The sequence below is a fragment of the Thunnus maccoyii genome, chromosome 17, assembly GCF_910596095.1.
Source record: "Thunnus maccoyii chromosome 17, fThuMac1.1, whole genome shotgun sequence".
NCBI lineage: Eukaryota > Metazoa > Chordata > Actinopteri > Scombriformes > Scombridae > Thunnus > Thunnus maccoyii.
In genome coordinates, this window is record NC_056549.1 from 19,866,889 (window position 1) to 19,882,315 (window position 15,427).

The following is a 15,427-nucleotide window of genomic DNA, read 5'->3' on the forward strand; positions in this document are numbered from 1 at the left end:
AATGCTGCTTGTGTATCACAGGTGACATTGCTCTGGGTCTTCATATGGAGGCTGTCGAGGACAAGTCTGTTGTCCAGGATAAAGCTGCATGTCTGGATCTCCTGAGAGAACTGGCCACTCTGCCTGAGACCGAAGGTGAGAGGAGGGCCCACCTCTTCCACAAGCTTGTCACCATGGTCCGCGGAATGAAGACTGAGACCCTGAGCCCTGCTATTCCTGAGGCTCTTGCAGTGTCCCGTGTTCTGACCTACCAGGTTCTGGCCCAGTGTGGAACCCCTGAGTGCAGCAGTGCCATCATGCAGATCCTCAGGACCTTTGACAGCTCGTCACTTGAGGTTGATGCCGCTGTTTTTGCTATGGGACTTGTGTCCAATCCCTCTGCCCTACTGATCAATGACATGCTTGAGATGGCCAAATACAAGATCAGCAAGCCCATCATGTATGCCCTGAGCAATGTTGTCAAGAGGTGAGTGAAGTTAACCAGACTTTAATCAAGGTAGAGGATTAGCTGGATGTTTCAGCGGATGTTTTTAAAATCATATATTCAGGCTTGGAATTTCATTATCAATTTTCTCTATAACAGGTTTTACAAAACTGAAGGAAAACTGATCCCTGAGATTTACTCTGTTGCTGAGTTCATGGCAGCCCAGTTGGGTGACTGTTCTGGTCACAAAGACAACACTTTTATGACATTGAGGGTAGGTATCTAAAAAAACAAAAATTGTCACAATATTATCTGTGGAATTACTGCATGCATGCGCAATAAATCATTTGGTAGATTATCAGATGCATTTGAATTACATAATTTTTTAGTTATGTATTTACAAAAACCGCTGTGGTTTTCTCTATACAATTTTTGATTTAAAAAAAACAAAAACTGAACATAGACCTACAGAATGGCATTGTGAAATAACACTGCCACTGCCAAAAAAGGAAAAAAATTAATGAGGTAGAAAATGATGCTAAATGGAGAGTACCATAAATTATATTAAAAGACAGGAAAAACATTAACATTTGAAAGGTTTTCACATTAAATAAAAGATGCTAACTTTAGTCAAAACCTGACCACCACTGGATGTCCCCAAAAGCATGTCTGAATTTACATTCTGCTCAATGAAGAGAATGATTTTTTTTTTTTGTTTTGATTCTAGGTTATTGGAAACATGGCCCCAGCTGTTGTGCCTGCTAGTCCTGCACTCAGAGCTGCAGTGATCCAATGTGTGAACCAACCTGCAGCTTCCCTTGCTGTGCAGCAGGCTGCCATCCAAGTATACAGGCTGACTCCCGTCCCTGAAGAGGCAAGTCAAATTCATTGGTTTGACAGATTATTGTAATATTTATATCTACTGTAGGCTCATTTTATTGATCTCTTTTGGTCACAGGGCAGAGAGGTTCTCATGCAGGTACTCTTGGACAGCGCTAGCCCCATGCAAAAGCGTATTGCTGCATATCTGGTACTTATGAAGGACCCCCAGCCAAGTGAACTGGCTCAGCTGACCAATGCCTTGCCCACTGAGCAGGATAAACAAGTCATGAGCTTTGTGATCTCCCACATTACCAACATCTTGTCTTCAACTGAGCCCAAGACCCAAGAGTAAGTGAAGAGTTGATGCAGGTTTATATTTATATTAATGTTTAAATTTGTGTTTTCACATACTTGGTGAGTAGATTTTCCAATTTGACCACTATCATTGGAATAACTATGATATTTTTTCTTTCTTTCATAAAGACTGAGGCAGAAGATTCGTGATGCCCTGCAGGGTAATGAGATTGGTCCCATCATGGACCCCACCAAGTTCTCTCGCAACTACAAGATCGGATCTATGGAGGGCAACATGATCTTTGAGGGTACCAGTTACCTGCCCAAGGAAGTCATGCTTGAAATGACTCTTAAGGCATTTGGCTATGACATTGACATAATGGAGGTAAACAGTTTGAGCTATTTTAATACAAATCATGGTTGAGGTTGTCTTTCAGTAAGTTCAGTTGTGACTATGAAATTTTTGTCACCTTTACAACAGGTCGGTATGGAGGGCAAAGGATTTGAACCAACTGTTGATGCCCTGTTTGGAGAGAATGGATTCTTCCCTGACACTGCCCTCAAGACAATGTACTTTGTTGCTGACAACATGCCACTCAGAGTCAATGAGATCCTGCAGAACATGCTGCCAGCTATGAAGAAGTACAAGATGGAGAGACAGGTACTCAGAGCAATCCATTTGGTTAATCAGACTGAAAACAACTGTATTCATCATGTGTAATTTTTACACATGAAGGGGATACTTTTGTAATAGTGTGCACACCTCTGTTTAGGCTTCCCAGAACCTTATGAGGGAAATCGGACGCAACCTCAACAAACTGGTAACAGAACTGAAGAGCACACAGTCTCCAGAGGCAATGGTGTATATGAGACTCTTAGGAAATGAGCTTGGATATCTGAGGACCAATGAAATGGAGGAGATGGCTTATTCTGCTGCTATGATGATTGACAGCATGTTCAAGATGTTCCCTACAGATGTAAGTTAAAGCAGTTATTTTCAGTAAATATAGCTAACAGAATTAATTATTTATTTGTTATTTCCATGCTTATCATTTAAATTTCAATTGTGTTTTATGTGTTTTTATCTGTCAAAGCTAATGAAGGAACTGATGACTAAGGCTGACAATACGATCTTTGCCCACTACATCTTCATGGATAATGAATTCTTTCTGCCTACTGTCACTGGTGTGCCTCTGAGGATTGCATTGTCTGGTACATTCACCCCTGGTATCAAGGGTGGACTTAAGATTGCTCGTGACATGGTAATTGTCTTTAAAATTATCTTTATATATACATATACATATATATATACACACACACATATACATATAAGTTTACTGTCAAATACAATTTTAACATCACATAGAATAATCACAACTGACTTTCCTCTTATATCTCCATACAGAGCGAAGTTGCCTTCATGCCCTCTGCTGGCATTGAGTTTGCAACTCAGGTTGGCTCCCACATCCCTGAATATGTCAATTCTGGATTAGAGATACACACCAACATTTTCCATGAGAGTGGGCTCAGTGCCAAGATCTCCATGGAACGTGACCAAGTCAAGCTGACCATCCCTGCTCCAAAGAGCTCTACCAAGCTCATCAAAATGACGTAAGCCTAAGCAGGACTTCTTGACTGCTATCACTTAGATTCCAAGACCTGTCAGAAACACAGAAAGTAAGGGTTCAACAGGCACTAAGAAGATAATGTACAATTCACTATGCACTTCTGGTTTCAAGGCAACTTTTAGCTAAAGTAAAGTTTCTATCCTTTAAACTTTCATACATAGAAATACCCTGGTGGCAGTGACTGGATCAGAGGTGCGGACCATCCCCCCTATGCTGAAGGATGAGGTTGACGTTAGTGAGTGCACTCCCTTCTTCACTGGAATGAAATACTGCACTGCTCTGAAGTACACTGATGCTTTCTCTCAAGAGACAGCCCCCTACTTCCCCTTCACCGGAGACAGCAAGTGAGTAAGACTCTGAACCATCAGCAAATGATTGTGTCTCAAACTATCTTACTAAGAAATCTGGCTCTTTATTAACTCTTAATAGATTTGCTGTGGAGCTCCACCCTACTGGTGAAGTCACTGAGTACACAGCCACTGTTGCCTATGAGCTCCTCAGGGAAGGAGAAGAAGGCAGGCAGAAGGTTGACTCTGTGAAGTTTGTTCTGAGGGCTGAAGGTAATGTACTATATTCAAAAATCTTTCAACCTCATCACTGGCTCAATCTAGAGAGGTTTAATGGAGTTAAGTAATATTACTGTACTGGTTGGTCAACAATAGGTGCAGAACCCACAGAAGCCAGAGCAATCATGAAATATAACAGAAGGAAGAATGTCATCACAGCCGACTTCCAGATCCCTGACTATGATGTGGAGGCTGGATTCAGACTGGGCATTGTTGATCGAAACACCAAGGGCAAAGGAACTCACTCCATCTCTCTTGACCTTATTAACAAGAACATCCCTCAGCTCTCCCTGGTTGGCCGTGCCAAGTAAGAAATTAACCATGTATCCTGACCAAATAATATAAATGTCACCCTTATGATTGAGATTATGCTGACTCACTGGTAAATCTTTCAGTCTGAAGGCCATGAGGGAAGGTATGCTGCAAGTCCAACTTCTGGTCCCCTCAATCAACACTGATGCCACTGTCACAGCTAACCTGAAGCGTGAAGAAGAATTGGAATTGCAGCTTAAGAGTGAAATCAAGGTCATGGATGCCACATCTGAGCAGAAAATTGCAATGAAATATGGTAATGTAATTTTCCAGTTACTCAATTTTCAGAATATTACTTAACAATTCATTTAATAGTTACTTACTTCTTAGATAGGTGCATGTTTTTTTAAAATTCCTAAACCTGAGTCACAGTAGCTGGTGATAATGCTGATCCTAAATGTTGTTAGACAATTTGGGACCCAAAGGTAGCACTATATAACTCTGTGGTAAAAAAAAAAAATCACATGACATTGTTGATCATTTAAAGGCAACTTGGTTTTAGAGCAATCAGCAAGACAGAATTAAGATTTTGATTACATCTGTTAGAGCCTACACAGACTGCAGCCATCAAACCAAAATACATTTTGGTTGCAAACCTGCCATTTTACCTGGGAGAAAATGCCAAAATCAATTTTGTTTAGAGTAAGTTTCCCCCTAACTCTTAACCTGGGTTTTTAAAGGATATTTCCACATGTCTTATGATTTCATTATTCTCTATTGTTGCAGATGGCCTCAAGGTTGAGGTTCAGTTCAAGTCTGATGTGAATGCTGAGACAACCATCTTGCCAAATGCTGTTATGTTTAAGAAGTACGGCAACCAACTTCTTGATGCACCGGTGGGGCAGACTGACATGAAAGTCCGTCACATCTTTAAGGAGTTTGTGGAGGTATAAATCTTTGATTTAATAATTAATCTGATTTTCATGGTCAAAATGTGAAGCAAGCATAAAACAAGGATTGCCTGTTTCTTAGGCGGCAAACAACTACATGGACAGGTATGGTGCTGATATCCCTTACATTCAGAACTTCAGAGTACCTGATATGCCTGAGATTTCCCTGCCAGAGACACTGTTCCTGAATGCGTAAGTGTACACAAGTTCATGGCAATTGTTTAAATGATCTGATTTTATTCCCAAAACATTTATGCATTTGGCTTCTGTCTTTTTAACAGTGAGACAAAGGCTGTCTACTACTTCAACAATGAGCGCTTCACCATTACTATCCCTCTCCCTCTTGGAGGAAAGTCAACAGAAGAGCTCAACTTCCCACCCGCTTTGACCACACCTTATGTGACTCTACCCCAGTTTGGACTGGAGATCATGTCCATAGAGATTCCAATCCCAGAGCTTTTTGTCCCTGAGAGCCTTACTCTGTCTGTTCCTCTTTTTGGCAAAGCTGAGGTTTCAACATTGATGAAAAGCAACCTATACGACATGGAGGCCTCAATGGCTGCCGGCAAAGATGTTGCGGAAATACCTAGCTACTCAGCTAAGTTTAATGTGAAAGGAACCTCCCCACTTGACATCCTCACAGTTAAGATTGAAGGTATTTCATAGTAAATATCATTCATGAATTTAGAAATTGTCACATTATTGTCTTTAACTGACAGTTATAAGATGTACTATTACTATTGTAATATAATCCCACTATCCTTGCAATGATCAGTTATCTTTTCTTCTTGTGTGTTTTATTTAGGCTCTGGAATGTTGGCCACCGCTGAATCCATCAAGGCCCACTTGAAAAGCTCTTTGGCCCATAAATTTATTGAAGCCAGTATTAGTATTGTTGAAGATGCAACCATCACTGACAAAATCAATTTGAGATCAAGCAGCAAAATTGAAGCCACAAGCCCTTTTGGTCTCAATATTGCACTGGAGCACACTAGTATGGCTGGAGTCAACACTGAAGAAATCTCTGCCGACAGCAACTTTGAGGGAATGTTCAACGCTGGACCCCTCTATGGCAAGACCATTTCAACCCAGTCATTTACCATCCTCCCATTCAGGCCAGAAGCAAAGATCGATTCTTCTGTTCAGTTTGACTCTACAATTGTTAAGGCCCAGAACACAATTGCAGCAACCCTTGTCAATGGCGAATTCTCAGTTGTGTTCAACACCAATGCCTTTGAAGACACCTTGACCCATGTTGTTGACCTTTCCTTCAAAGACAGCAAGCTCTCACTGAAATGTGATGCTAATGCCCTTGCTCTTGGTATGAAGATCCACAACCAGGCTGAAGCCTCTGCTGGTGCTAGCGAAGTTGTCCTGAGAATGGAGACAAATGCAGACCATTCTGAAAACCGTGTTTACTCTCTGCTGACTGCCTCTCTTGATGTCAATGGTCTGGCTGTAAACAGTGATGCCACTGTGAAGCTCCTTGAGAATGAGGGTACTCACAAGATAACTCTGAGAATGAACAAGGATGGTTTGACCACAAGTGGAACAACCACCCTCCAGAGCCCCCTGTCCCTGGAAAACACCTTCAGTGCTGGGCTTGATGCTTCAAGAGCTACTCTATCCATTACCAACAAGGTTGCAATGCGTGACATCAAGGTTGATAATGCCAACACTCTGATCATTACTCTCTCTAGCCTTGACTTTAACTCAAAGGCTGAAGCCACCGTTAGTGAATATGCTTCTTACACTCATGATATCACCATCGACCTGAAACCCTACACTGCTTCTGCAAATGTTAATAATAACCTGAAACTTCTGGCTGCCAATTTCATGAATGAGGCTCAGCTGCAGGCAGAGCTTTACAAGATGGACCTGACTGGAAGCATGAAAGCCACTTATGAGGAGGAAGAGATCAAGCACACCTATCAGGTTAACTATGCTGATATGACTGCCAACGCAAAGTGCAGCACCACTGGAAAACTCTTTGGAACGCATATGAACCACAACACTGAGCTTGAAATTATTGGTCTTGCTGCCAGGATCACCAATGATGCCCGCTTCAACTCACAGCCAATGCGCTTTGACCACACCATCCGTTGCAGCATTGTTCCCTTTGATTTCAACCTTGATGCCATCTTCAATGCTGATGGAGACGTGACCATGTATGGAAAGCACAGTGCCCAGCTCTATGGCAAGTTCCTCCTCAAAGCACAACCCCTGGCTCTTGCTAGCTCACATGAATGCAGGGCATCTGTGACCCAGCAGTTTGATAATGGTTTTTCCCTTGAGACAGTGATTGACAACAACTGGGATACTGTTCTGTCACTCCAAGAGCAGAAGACCAATTTTAGAATGAAGTCTAAAATGAATAAGCACATCTTCAGTCAAGACACGAGTGTTTACAACACTGCTGAAAGAACTGGAATGGAAATTTCTGGCACCATCCTCACAAACATTGTCAACAAAGACTCGAGAGAGAACCAAGAATTCACCATCTCTGGCTTTCTCAAATATGACAAGAGTACAAGTAGTCATATAATTCAGTTCCCTCTAATTGAAGATCTTTCCGTTGTTTTAGAAAGCATCAAGGTTTGTGTTGTACAGTTTGCAGAGGCACTGCACGATTACATTAACAATGCAGAGATAAGGGCTAAGCTTGAGGCTCTTCCTCAATATGTAGGCGACTTTGTTGCTCAATTGAATATAGAAGGCAAACTCATCCAGCTGAAACAGCACTTAAATGATTTTAGCCAAAAGTATGTCATCTCCATAGATGATGTAGAGGCCTCTTTGAGGAATCTGAAGGTTTCTGTTGAGAAACTGCTGGCTGATCTGACTGTTTACATCCAACACTTTGCTGGTATGATGAAGGACATTTTTGTTAGCGGCAACCTCCCTGAGACCTTAATTCAGAATATCCAGCAGCAGCTGAATGTCATAAATGAGGAGTATGGTATCAAGTCTAGGGTTCTGTCTGTGATTGATACCATAAGGGAGATGATAGGGCAGATTGACCTGGAAAAGCTGAAGGGCAGCAGCATTGCATTCCTGTATGATATCGATGCAAAGTATGAAATCAGAGCTAAACTACAGACAATAATGAGTGGTTTGAAACAAATAATTGAAAACTTTGACATGCAGAAATTTGCTGCAGAGCTGAAAAGGTACATTTCATCCATCAATGTCAAAGCTCACATCGAGGAAATAATGAGTCATATTCCCACAGAGATTTTCAGTGAGATGACAGATTATGTTAGGGAACTGGTGCAGGATTTTGACATTGTTGGTAGAATCAACACATTTGATGCCAAGATGAGAATGTTGATTGTACAGTTTGAGGTTGACAAGAAGGTTCAAACCATCCTGGAAAAAGTTGTAGAGCTCATCAAGCAATTCCGAATTGAGGAAACCATCAGGGCTGTAGCCAAATTAGTGAAGGACACAGACATCCCCACCAAATTCACGAAAGCCTTCCAGGGTGCTATCAACTACATGAAAGCAACTGAGATTAGGGAAATAATTACACAGCTGAATGTATATCTTGGCATTATTGAACAGAAACTGAATTCATTTGATTACAATGACTTTTTGGATTATACCAATCAAATGGTCGCTAATGTGAATGAACTCATCAGGTCTCTTGAAATCCCCCAGAAACTTGAGGCAACAAGAGATTTTGCCAACTTTGTCTTTTCCTCTATTAGGGGATCTTTGGAACAACTGAGAGAAATCAAAATTGCAGAAATTATGAAAACTGTGAAGGATATTATTGACAATGTCATGTTTAATAATCTAAAGGGATTGGTTGAAAATATAAAGCAGGAAATTACAAAACTGGATTTGAGCGCTGAAATGACCTCTTATCTGCAGTTGGTAAGCAAGTCCTATACTAAGTTCATAATCATCATCACTGATATATTTACCAATATGGTTGAGATGATAAAGAGGGTCACACCAGAGCAAAAGATCATCAGTGAGATTCAGCAGATCATTGACGGGCTCATTACTGGGCTGAAAAAAACTGAGTTGAACACACCATCATTCACCATCCTCCTCACTGATCTTGTTGTGCCTCCCATGAGGATCAGCATCGATAAGCTTCAACAGTTTGAAATCCCAACACAGCTGGACATCCCTGAGTTCACCATCTTAGGCTTCCATACAGTGCAAGCCAGTACCATCTCAACTGATGACATTAAACAGAGAATCATTGACTTAATTGATTTAATTCTCAACATTGAGGTGAAACTGTTTGAGATTGGTGCTTCATTTGGGGACCTGACTATGACCTACCTTCCTGCCCTGCCTGAGTTTTCACTTCCTGAGATTACTGTACGTGAGTTCTCTTTCCCCACTCTGCCTCCTTTTCCAGCAGAGAAACTCGTTAAGACTCTCCAACTCCCAACATTTAATATGCCAGTCATTCCTAGTGAGATCAGGATTCCAGGATTTGGTAAACTGAGTTTTGAGATAAAAGTCAACTCCCCCATCTACACTATTAGGAATGCTGCTGAGGTCCAGCGTTCTCTTGATGTGGATGATACTTCACAGCTGACAGCTTTTCTGACTTCTCAAGGGACATCTCTCAGCTTTGAAAGCCTTAACTTCAACCTGGATTCCACTGCTCGCATTGCTGTTCCCACGGGGGGTCGTGTGATTGCTGCTGAAACCTTTAAATTCACCCATGCTTTCCTTGCAGTGGACCACCATGTATCTGTGACATTCTATGACTTTTCAGCCCAGGCCTCAGCCAAGACCATAGTAAAGGCCACCACAGCAGCTTACAATGCTGAGCTTTTAAATGAAGCTTTCTTAGCTACCCAGGGTGGTTTATCTACCACAATTGACACTTCCTATAAACATGCGCTCAACCTCCCCGCCATTGCCCTCACTGGTGAGACATCTGTGACTCAAAAAGTAATGGCCCGCCAGGAAGGTACTACTATTACAATAACTGTTGGAAATCAGGGCACTACCACCTTCAACTCTCATGACAGCACCCACAAGAGTGATCTGCAAGTCATGGTCAATCCGAGTACAGTCAAGTTTACTTTCATTAGCGACACTGATACATTCCTTCTGAAGATGAAACAGACCTTGAGTGCTGACTTTGTCATCTTCAGCTATTTTAAGTTTGATGTTCGCTCTGAAGCAGAAGGTCCTGCCATCAAAAACAGCCTTCTAGTGGGATCGATAAATGCCAACCTTCAAGACATGAAGCTTGAGTTGAGGGCAACCCATAGCACAGATTTAATTGGTATTGTTAATGGAGTCCTCTACAATACAATCAATATTGCTGTTTGTCCCACTGAGGTTGTGTTCAGCTTTCAGAATAAGGGAAACACCAAGTTCAATTTCAATGATGCTTTTACTGCCAAAATGGATCTGCAGAATGATTACTCTGCAACCTTCAGGCCCGACATACAACATATGAACACTGTAGCTCTGGCCCGTCTCAATCAGCACAAACTGTTCTTGAACTTCACTGTAGAGAACAATGAGAGAGAGGCTGCCATCATTACTGCTGTAGAAGGAGCTGCAAACCTTGATTTCCTGACCAGGCCCATCAGCATTCCTGAGATTGATATTCCATTTGTTGACTTCCATACCCCGGCCATTAGTGAACTTGATTTGTATGACCAAACTGGGCTGAAAAACATTTTGACTACCACTGAACAAACTGTTGATGTGGATGCTAAGATTGTTTACCAAAAAAACCAAGCTGCCCCCCTTGTTGATATAATGGGTCTGATCAACATTCCCCCTATGGGTAACCTGATCACAGAACTGTCTTTCAAGTCTGCTATCATTAATCTAAATGTCAATGCTGGACTGTATGCTGAGGATGATCTTGTATTCCGTATGGGAGCTACCACCACCTCTGTATTTGAGGGCCTTAAAGCCAAACTTGATGGTACCACCAGTCTGACCACCAAGAGAGGAATCAAATTGGCCAATTCCCTGTCCCTGGAAAATAGTCACATTGAAGGCACTCATGACAGCACAGTCAGTACGAGCACTGAAACTTTTGAAACTGCCGTCTCTGTGACTACTGTGGCAAAGATTGCCCTGCCCATACTCAACCTGGAAGCAAACCAAAATCTGGTTGCAGACACCAAAACCAAAGCAAATGCTATCTCCACCATGAGAATGAGGGGTGATTTCAACATCCCTGTTATCAATGCTATTGGAAAGGCAGAGGCAGACCACAGTTTGAAGCTGGAGGGAACCTTTGAGGATGTTTCCATGGAGTCATCCACTAAGGCAAACATGGATGGCACAGTGCTTGAAGACTATCTAGTTTTGGGAATCCTGGATAATGAGGTTAATCTGTACCTGAATAATGACGGTCTACGCTCCACCTCCAAGATCATTGCTGATGCCAAACTTAACCATGCCACCACCAAAGTCATCAGCATGGATATAAATGAGAATCTTGCTGTTGAAGCCTCCATGAGCCGTGTATATGCAGTGCTGAAGTATACTGGCAACAACGAAGCAAACCTGTTCAATTTCAACACCAAGGGGAAGCATGTGGCCCAGGCTACCATTGATCTTGCACCAACATCCTTGACTGCTAATATTGAGATTGATATGTCTCAGCCAAGCGATCTGGGTGATCTCACCTTCTATGAGAAAACTGTTGCTGAAGTGACAGCTGCCAAGCAGAAGATCTCTATCAATACCAAGTTTGTCAGCCAACTGTACACCACAAACCTGGTAGCAGAAGTGGAGGGCAATGCCCCTGTCTTCAAAGTCACCTATAAGTCCTCTGCGACCTCTGCTCTCTACTTCTTGAATTATGACCTGGACTGTAAGTTATTTTTTCTTTGAATAAAACACTTTTATATGTTAAATAAAAAGCACAATAATACATGTTAACTAAGGTCAATGTGCTTCAACAGCTGCCATTACCATTAACTGTGAACAAGCTGGAGTAAGCCTGACTGGGACAGGGGTTTTCACCCATGCTGATCTGACCATGGACATTCAACATGTTTTTTCCCATACTTTGAGGTAACACTTTAAACAAGCATTACATATTATTTTGGGGGATTTGTTGTAATTTGACTAGTTACAGGTCACACACACATACATATTTACTTATATTCCAAGAACAGACAATATATCATGTATATTCATGTATTCCCTGTAAAATAGTTGTGTTTTTATGGGTTAAATTGCCTTCTTTACTAAAGTGACAAATTCCTGTGTCTCTACAGTGACTCCCGTGCCACCCTGAATGTGGATATCACCAGCCCTTCCTTCACAGATGTTAACTTGCGTTATGCTGCCCGCAAAGATGGAATCAGTGCTACAATTTCTATCCCCTCTACTGGCTTCCTGGGTCTTCAGCTCCATGGCAGGGTCCCATCTCAGATGAATGCAAGGCTTTATGGCCGTTATGCTGTAAGAATATCTCATATAAAATCTCATATTGCTATTGCATTTGCAAACTTAAAATGATCAAGAGTTTTACATCTCATTTTATCCTTTTTTAAAATGTTTTCTTAACAGTCTGATCCTGGGAAGGATGTTGATATCTTTACCATGAGAGCTTCTGCCAAGGATGCTGATAAAATAAATCTGAAGTTGTTCTTCAACATGGATGCCCCTGACATCATGCTTAGCGGACTACAGGAAAGGCTTCCTGCTGTCACCTCATGCTTGTCTAGCTTTGCTGAGAAATACCAGCTCTTCAGATATGCTGCTCAGCTGAAGATTATTATTATTGACTATATTGAGGAGGCCCACAATATTGCAAAGAACCATAGCCCACATCTGAGCCAGGTGTCTATCCTCTTTAGAAACACTGTTGTTCAGTACCAGAAGACTGTTCAGGTCTTCCTAGATGCTGCCATCAAGGTGCTGAGGGAGACCCAGGTCAAACTGCCTGGCTCTGAAGAAATGATCTCTCTTATTGAGGTGGTCAATAAGATGACTGTTAGCATTACTACTATGGTACAAAAGGCAATCCACATGGTGGCTGTTAATGTTGAATATGCTTTCAATGCTGTGTTTGACATGATCAGTAAAATTCACGTCACAATGCACATTGGTGATGTCATGGCTGGAGCCAAAATAATAGACCAGATTAGGGACAGGATAAAGACAGTGTCTAATTCTGTTGTGGATCTTGGACACTTTGAGAGTGTAGACATGGTTCTGGAGAACCTGGGTGACACCCTGAAATTCTTTGTTGACAAAGCTCAGGACTTTGTTGACAACACCCTGAAGTCCGATGTCCTTGATGCCATTGCTGTCTACATGAATGCTTTCTATGACAAATACATAAACTTGATGAAAACAATCACCAAGTATGCAAACATAGCTGTAGACATTGAGACTATAAATGGCGCCATTAATTACATTCTGGATATTGTCAGATCTGTAGTGAATCAATTTAACTACACCGTTACTGACCTTCTACAGCAGGCTCCTGCTCACTACAGGTCTTATGTAAAAGTTCAGGGTAAAAGGCTTGAGATTAATCTTTGATTCCACCTCCACTAGTAAAATAGGAGATCGAAATGCTAGAGTATTACCTAAACATAAAGGTGTGAGTGTTCAAAACATGTTTATTTACAAAATGTATTTAAAATGAATATAAAGCACCCTGTTCAGCTTTGTTTAAAAATAGATGGAAAAAGCAGTGGATGAGTAACAAAGGTATTACATGTAACAACGGCACATATAAACCTGTATATCACATATGTGTTGCAAATTTTCTGTCTTTGTGTTTGATAGTCATGTGAAATAAACCATGTTTATTGAATAGCATTGTGCAGCAGTCTTTTTATTTTCTTCATTCAATGCCACTACCCTAGTTGCTTCAGCTTGATCATTGTCAGCCAGTTTTGGATTTCTTATGTCTGTAAACCACAAAGTATGAATGCATGAACTGTTAATACAAGTTAAATGAGTGCAAAGCTCTACTTTTTTAATTCATCCAAGATGTAGTATTATTATTGTCTTAATTGTAACAGACATTTCAAATGCAAAGTGTCCCACAAGTTAAGAAATTGCCACTGATTCAAATATAACTGTCAATGTACTATATGTCTCAAACGTAAAAAAAAAAAGGACTACATCACACTTTGGAGCTTGGTACACCATAATCATTTAAAAATAAAGTTAGAATCTAATTGAGCATCATTAAACAGGGTGGCGTCTTCTCCTTTGCTCATCAAAAAAAAAGATCCAGCATAAGGTTGACCAGAAGGTGTTAGCTATATACTTATCGTTGACTAAGGTTTCTCTCTATGAAGTCAAATTTTATTGATTGCCAAGTGACATACAGATTGGTGAGGGAAGGAGAGACATTGTACATATGTCACTGCACATGAGTTTCTTATTTTTTCAGCTTCTATGCTATTTGTAAAATTTGGTTTTGCTGTTTTAGAATATTAAGTAGCATGCTGTATATTTATTTTGAGGTACAATGTTGTAAAATACAGTGTGTTAACTACTTTAAGATATTCTTATTGGTATCACAATAAAAATTATATTTCATGCTAATATTATAATTATATGGACTCCAATAAAACAGAAAAGCAGAGCATGACCTCTTGTCTGAAACTCTAGAGATAAGACACGTTCTCTTCACTTAATGAGATATATGAACAAGCCTGCAGATGCACAAATGCAGTGTCTTACAGCTACCAGAGGGGGTCACTGGAACATTTTCCTCATTAACTATCATGCTACTATTACATAACTGTTACTTTGTCAGAATAGACACGCTGATGAATCAGTCAGTATCAGGCGTAGACTTGTACAGAAGACTTTATGTTTTTGGTGGGCTGGGGCAAATCACTATGTCTAATGTGGATACCTGTGTTGTGGGCCTGTAGTTTTATGAAGGCACAGCCTAATGTTCATTACTCATTTTCATTGTTGCATGACATTTTGTAATGCTTGTACTATGGCAGTAAAGATATCATGTACTGTATGTTGATTGTCAGTAGATTTGGTTCATCATACAACTTAATTTTCCCAAACCCTACAAGCTACTTTAGGGCCAACCACCTATGAAAAGAATACATTCCAAATTAATATGACATATAAATTAATGGGTAACATAAAATTATATATTGTATATATATTATTATTTTATATCAATATTTGAACCTGATTGGATCCTCAGTACATTCAGCTGATGGCCTTTGGTGACCTTCTCTTGGCTAAAGTTTTTTTTTAAATGCCCTTATTAAGATGATTACTGTTTTCTTGAGCAAGTGTTTGTTTTCCAGCTGACCTTACCTCAAATACCATGTTTTATTTACTTAAACAGAGTCTTAATAAATATATAAATAATAATATATAATCCTTTTTTTAACATAATATTAAATTATTATGAAAAAATAGGCAAGCCTTGTTCAGCTGGACCCCTGATTGAGCCTTTGGGGAATATTGTCAGAAACTGAAACCTTTGATCCATGACTGTATCTCCTTAACAGTACTGGAACATGTTATCAAGTAGTT

General features: G+C 40.6%; 1 protein-coding gene across 1 annotated transcript; it reads left to right on the plus strand.

Annotated features, from left to right (window-relative positions):
- Nucleotides 1-13,674, plus strand: LOC121882956 (apolipoprotein B-100-like). The gene is made up of 20 exons (XM_042391510.1): nucleotides 1-466; nucleotides 584-698; nucleotides 1,152-1,298; nucleotides 1,383-1,594; nucleotides 1,730-1,925; nucleotides 2,022-2,201; nucleotides 2,314-2,517; nucleotides 2,635-2,802; nucleotides 2,946-3,151; nucleotides 3,330-3,512; nucleotides 3,598-3,728; nucleotides 3,831-4,041; nucleotides 4,130-4,302; nucleotides 4,773-4,933; nucleotides 5,019-5,128; nucleotides 5,218-5,591; nucleotides 5,742-11,756; nucleotides 11,848-11,959; nucleotides 12,166-12,352; nucleotides 12,461-13,674. Exons 1-20 carry the CDS (start codon nucleotides 45-47, stop codon nucleotides 13,439-13,441), a joined length of 10,488 nt encoding a protein of 3,495 aa, XP_042247444.1. The 5' UTR covers nucleotides 1-44; the 3' UTR covers nucleotides 13,442-13,674.
- Nucleotides 13,675-15,427: the final 1,753 nt, after the last annotated feature.

Coding starts and splice junctions, on each gene's coding strand:
- LOC121882956 (XM_042391510.1), top strand. CDS start 45: ATGGAGGCTGTCGAGGACAAGTCTGTTGTCCAGGATAAAGCTGCATGT. Junction 2,803..2,945: donor TTAAGATTGCTCGTGACATG/GTAATTGTCTTT, acceptor ATCTCCATACAG/AGCGAAGTTGCCTTCATGCC. Junction 3,152..3,329: donor ACCAAGCTCATCAAAATGAC/GTAAGCCTAAGC, acceptor TTTCATACATAG/AAATACCCTGGTGGCAGTGA.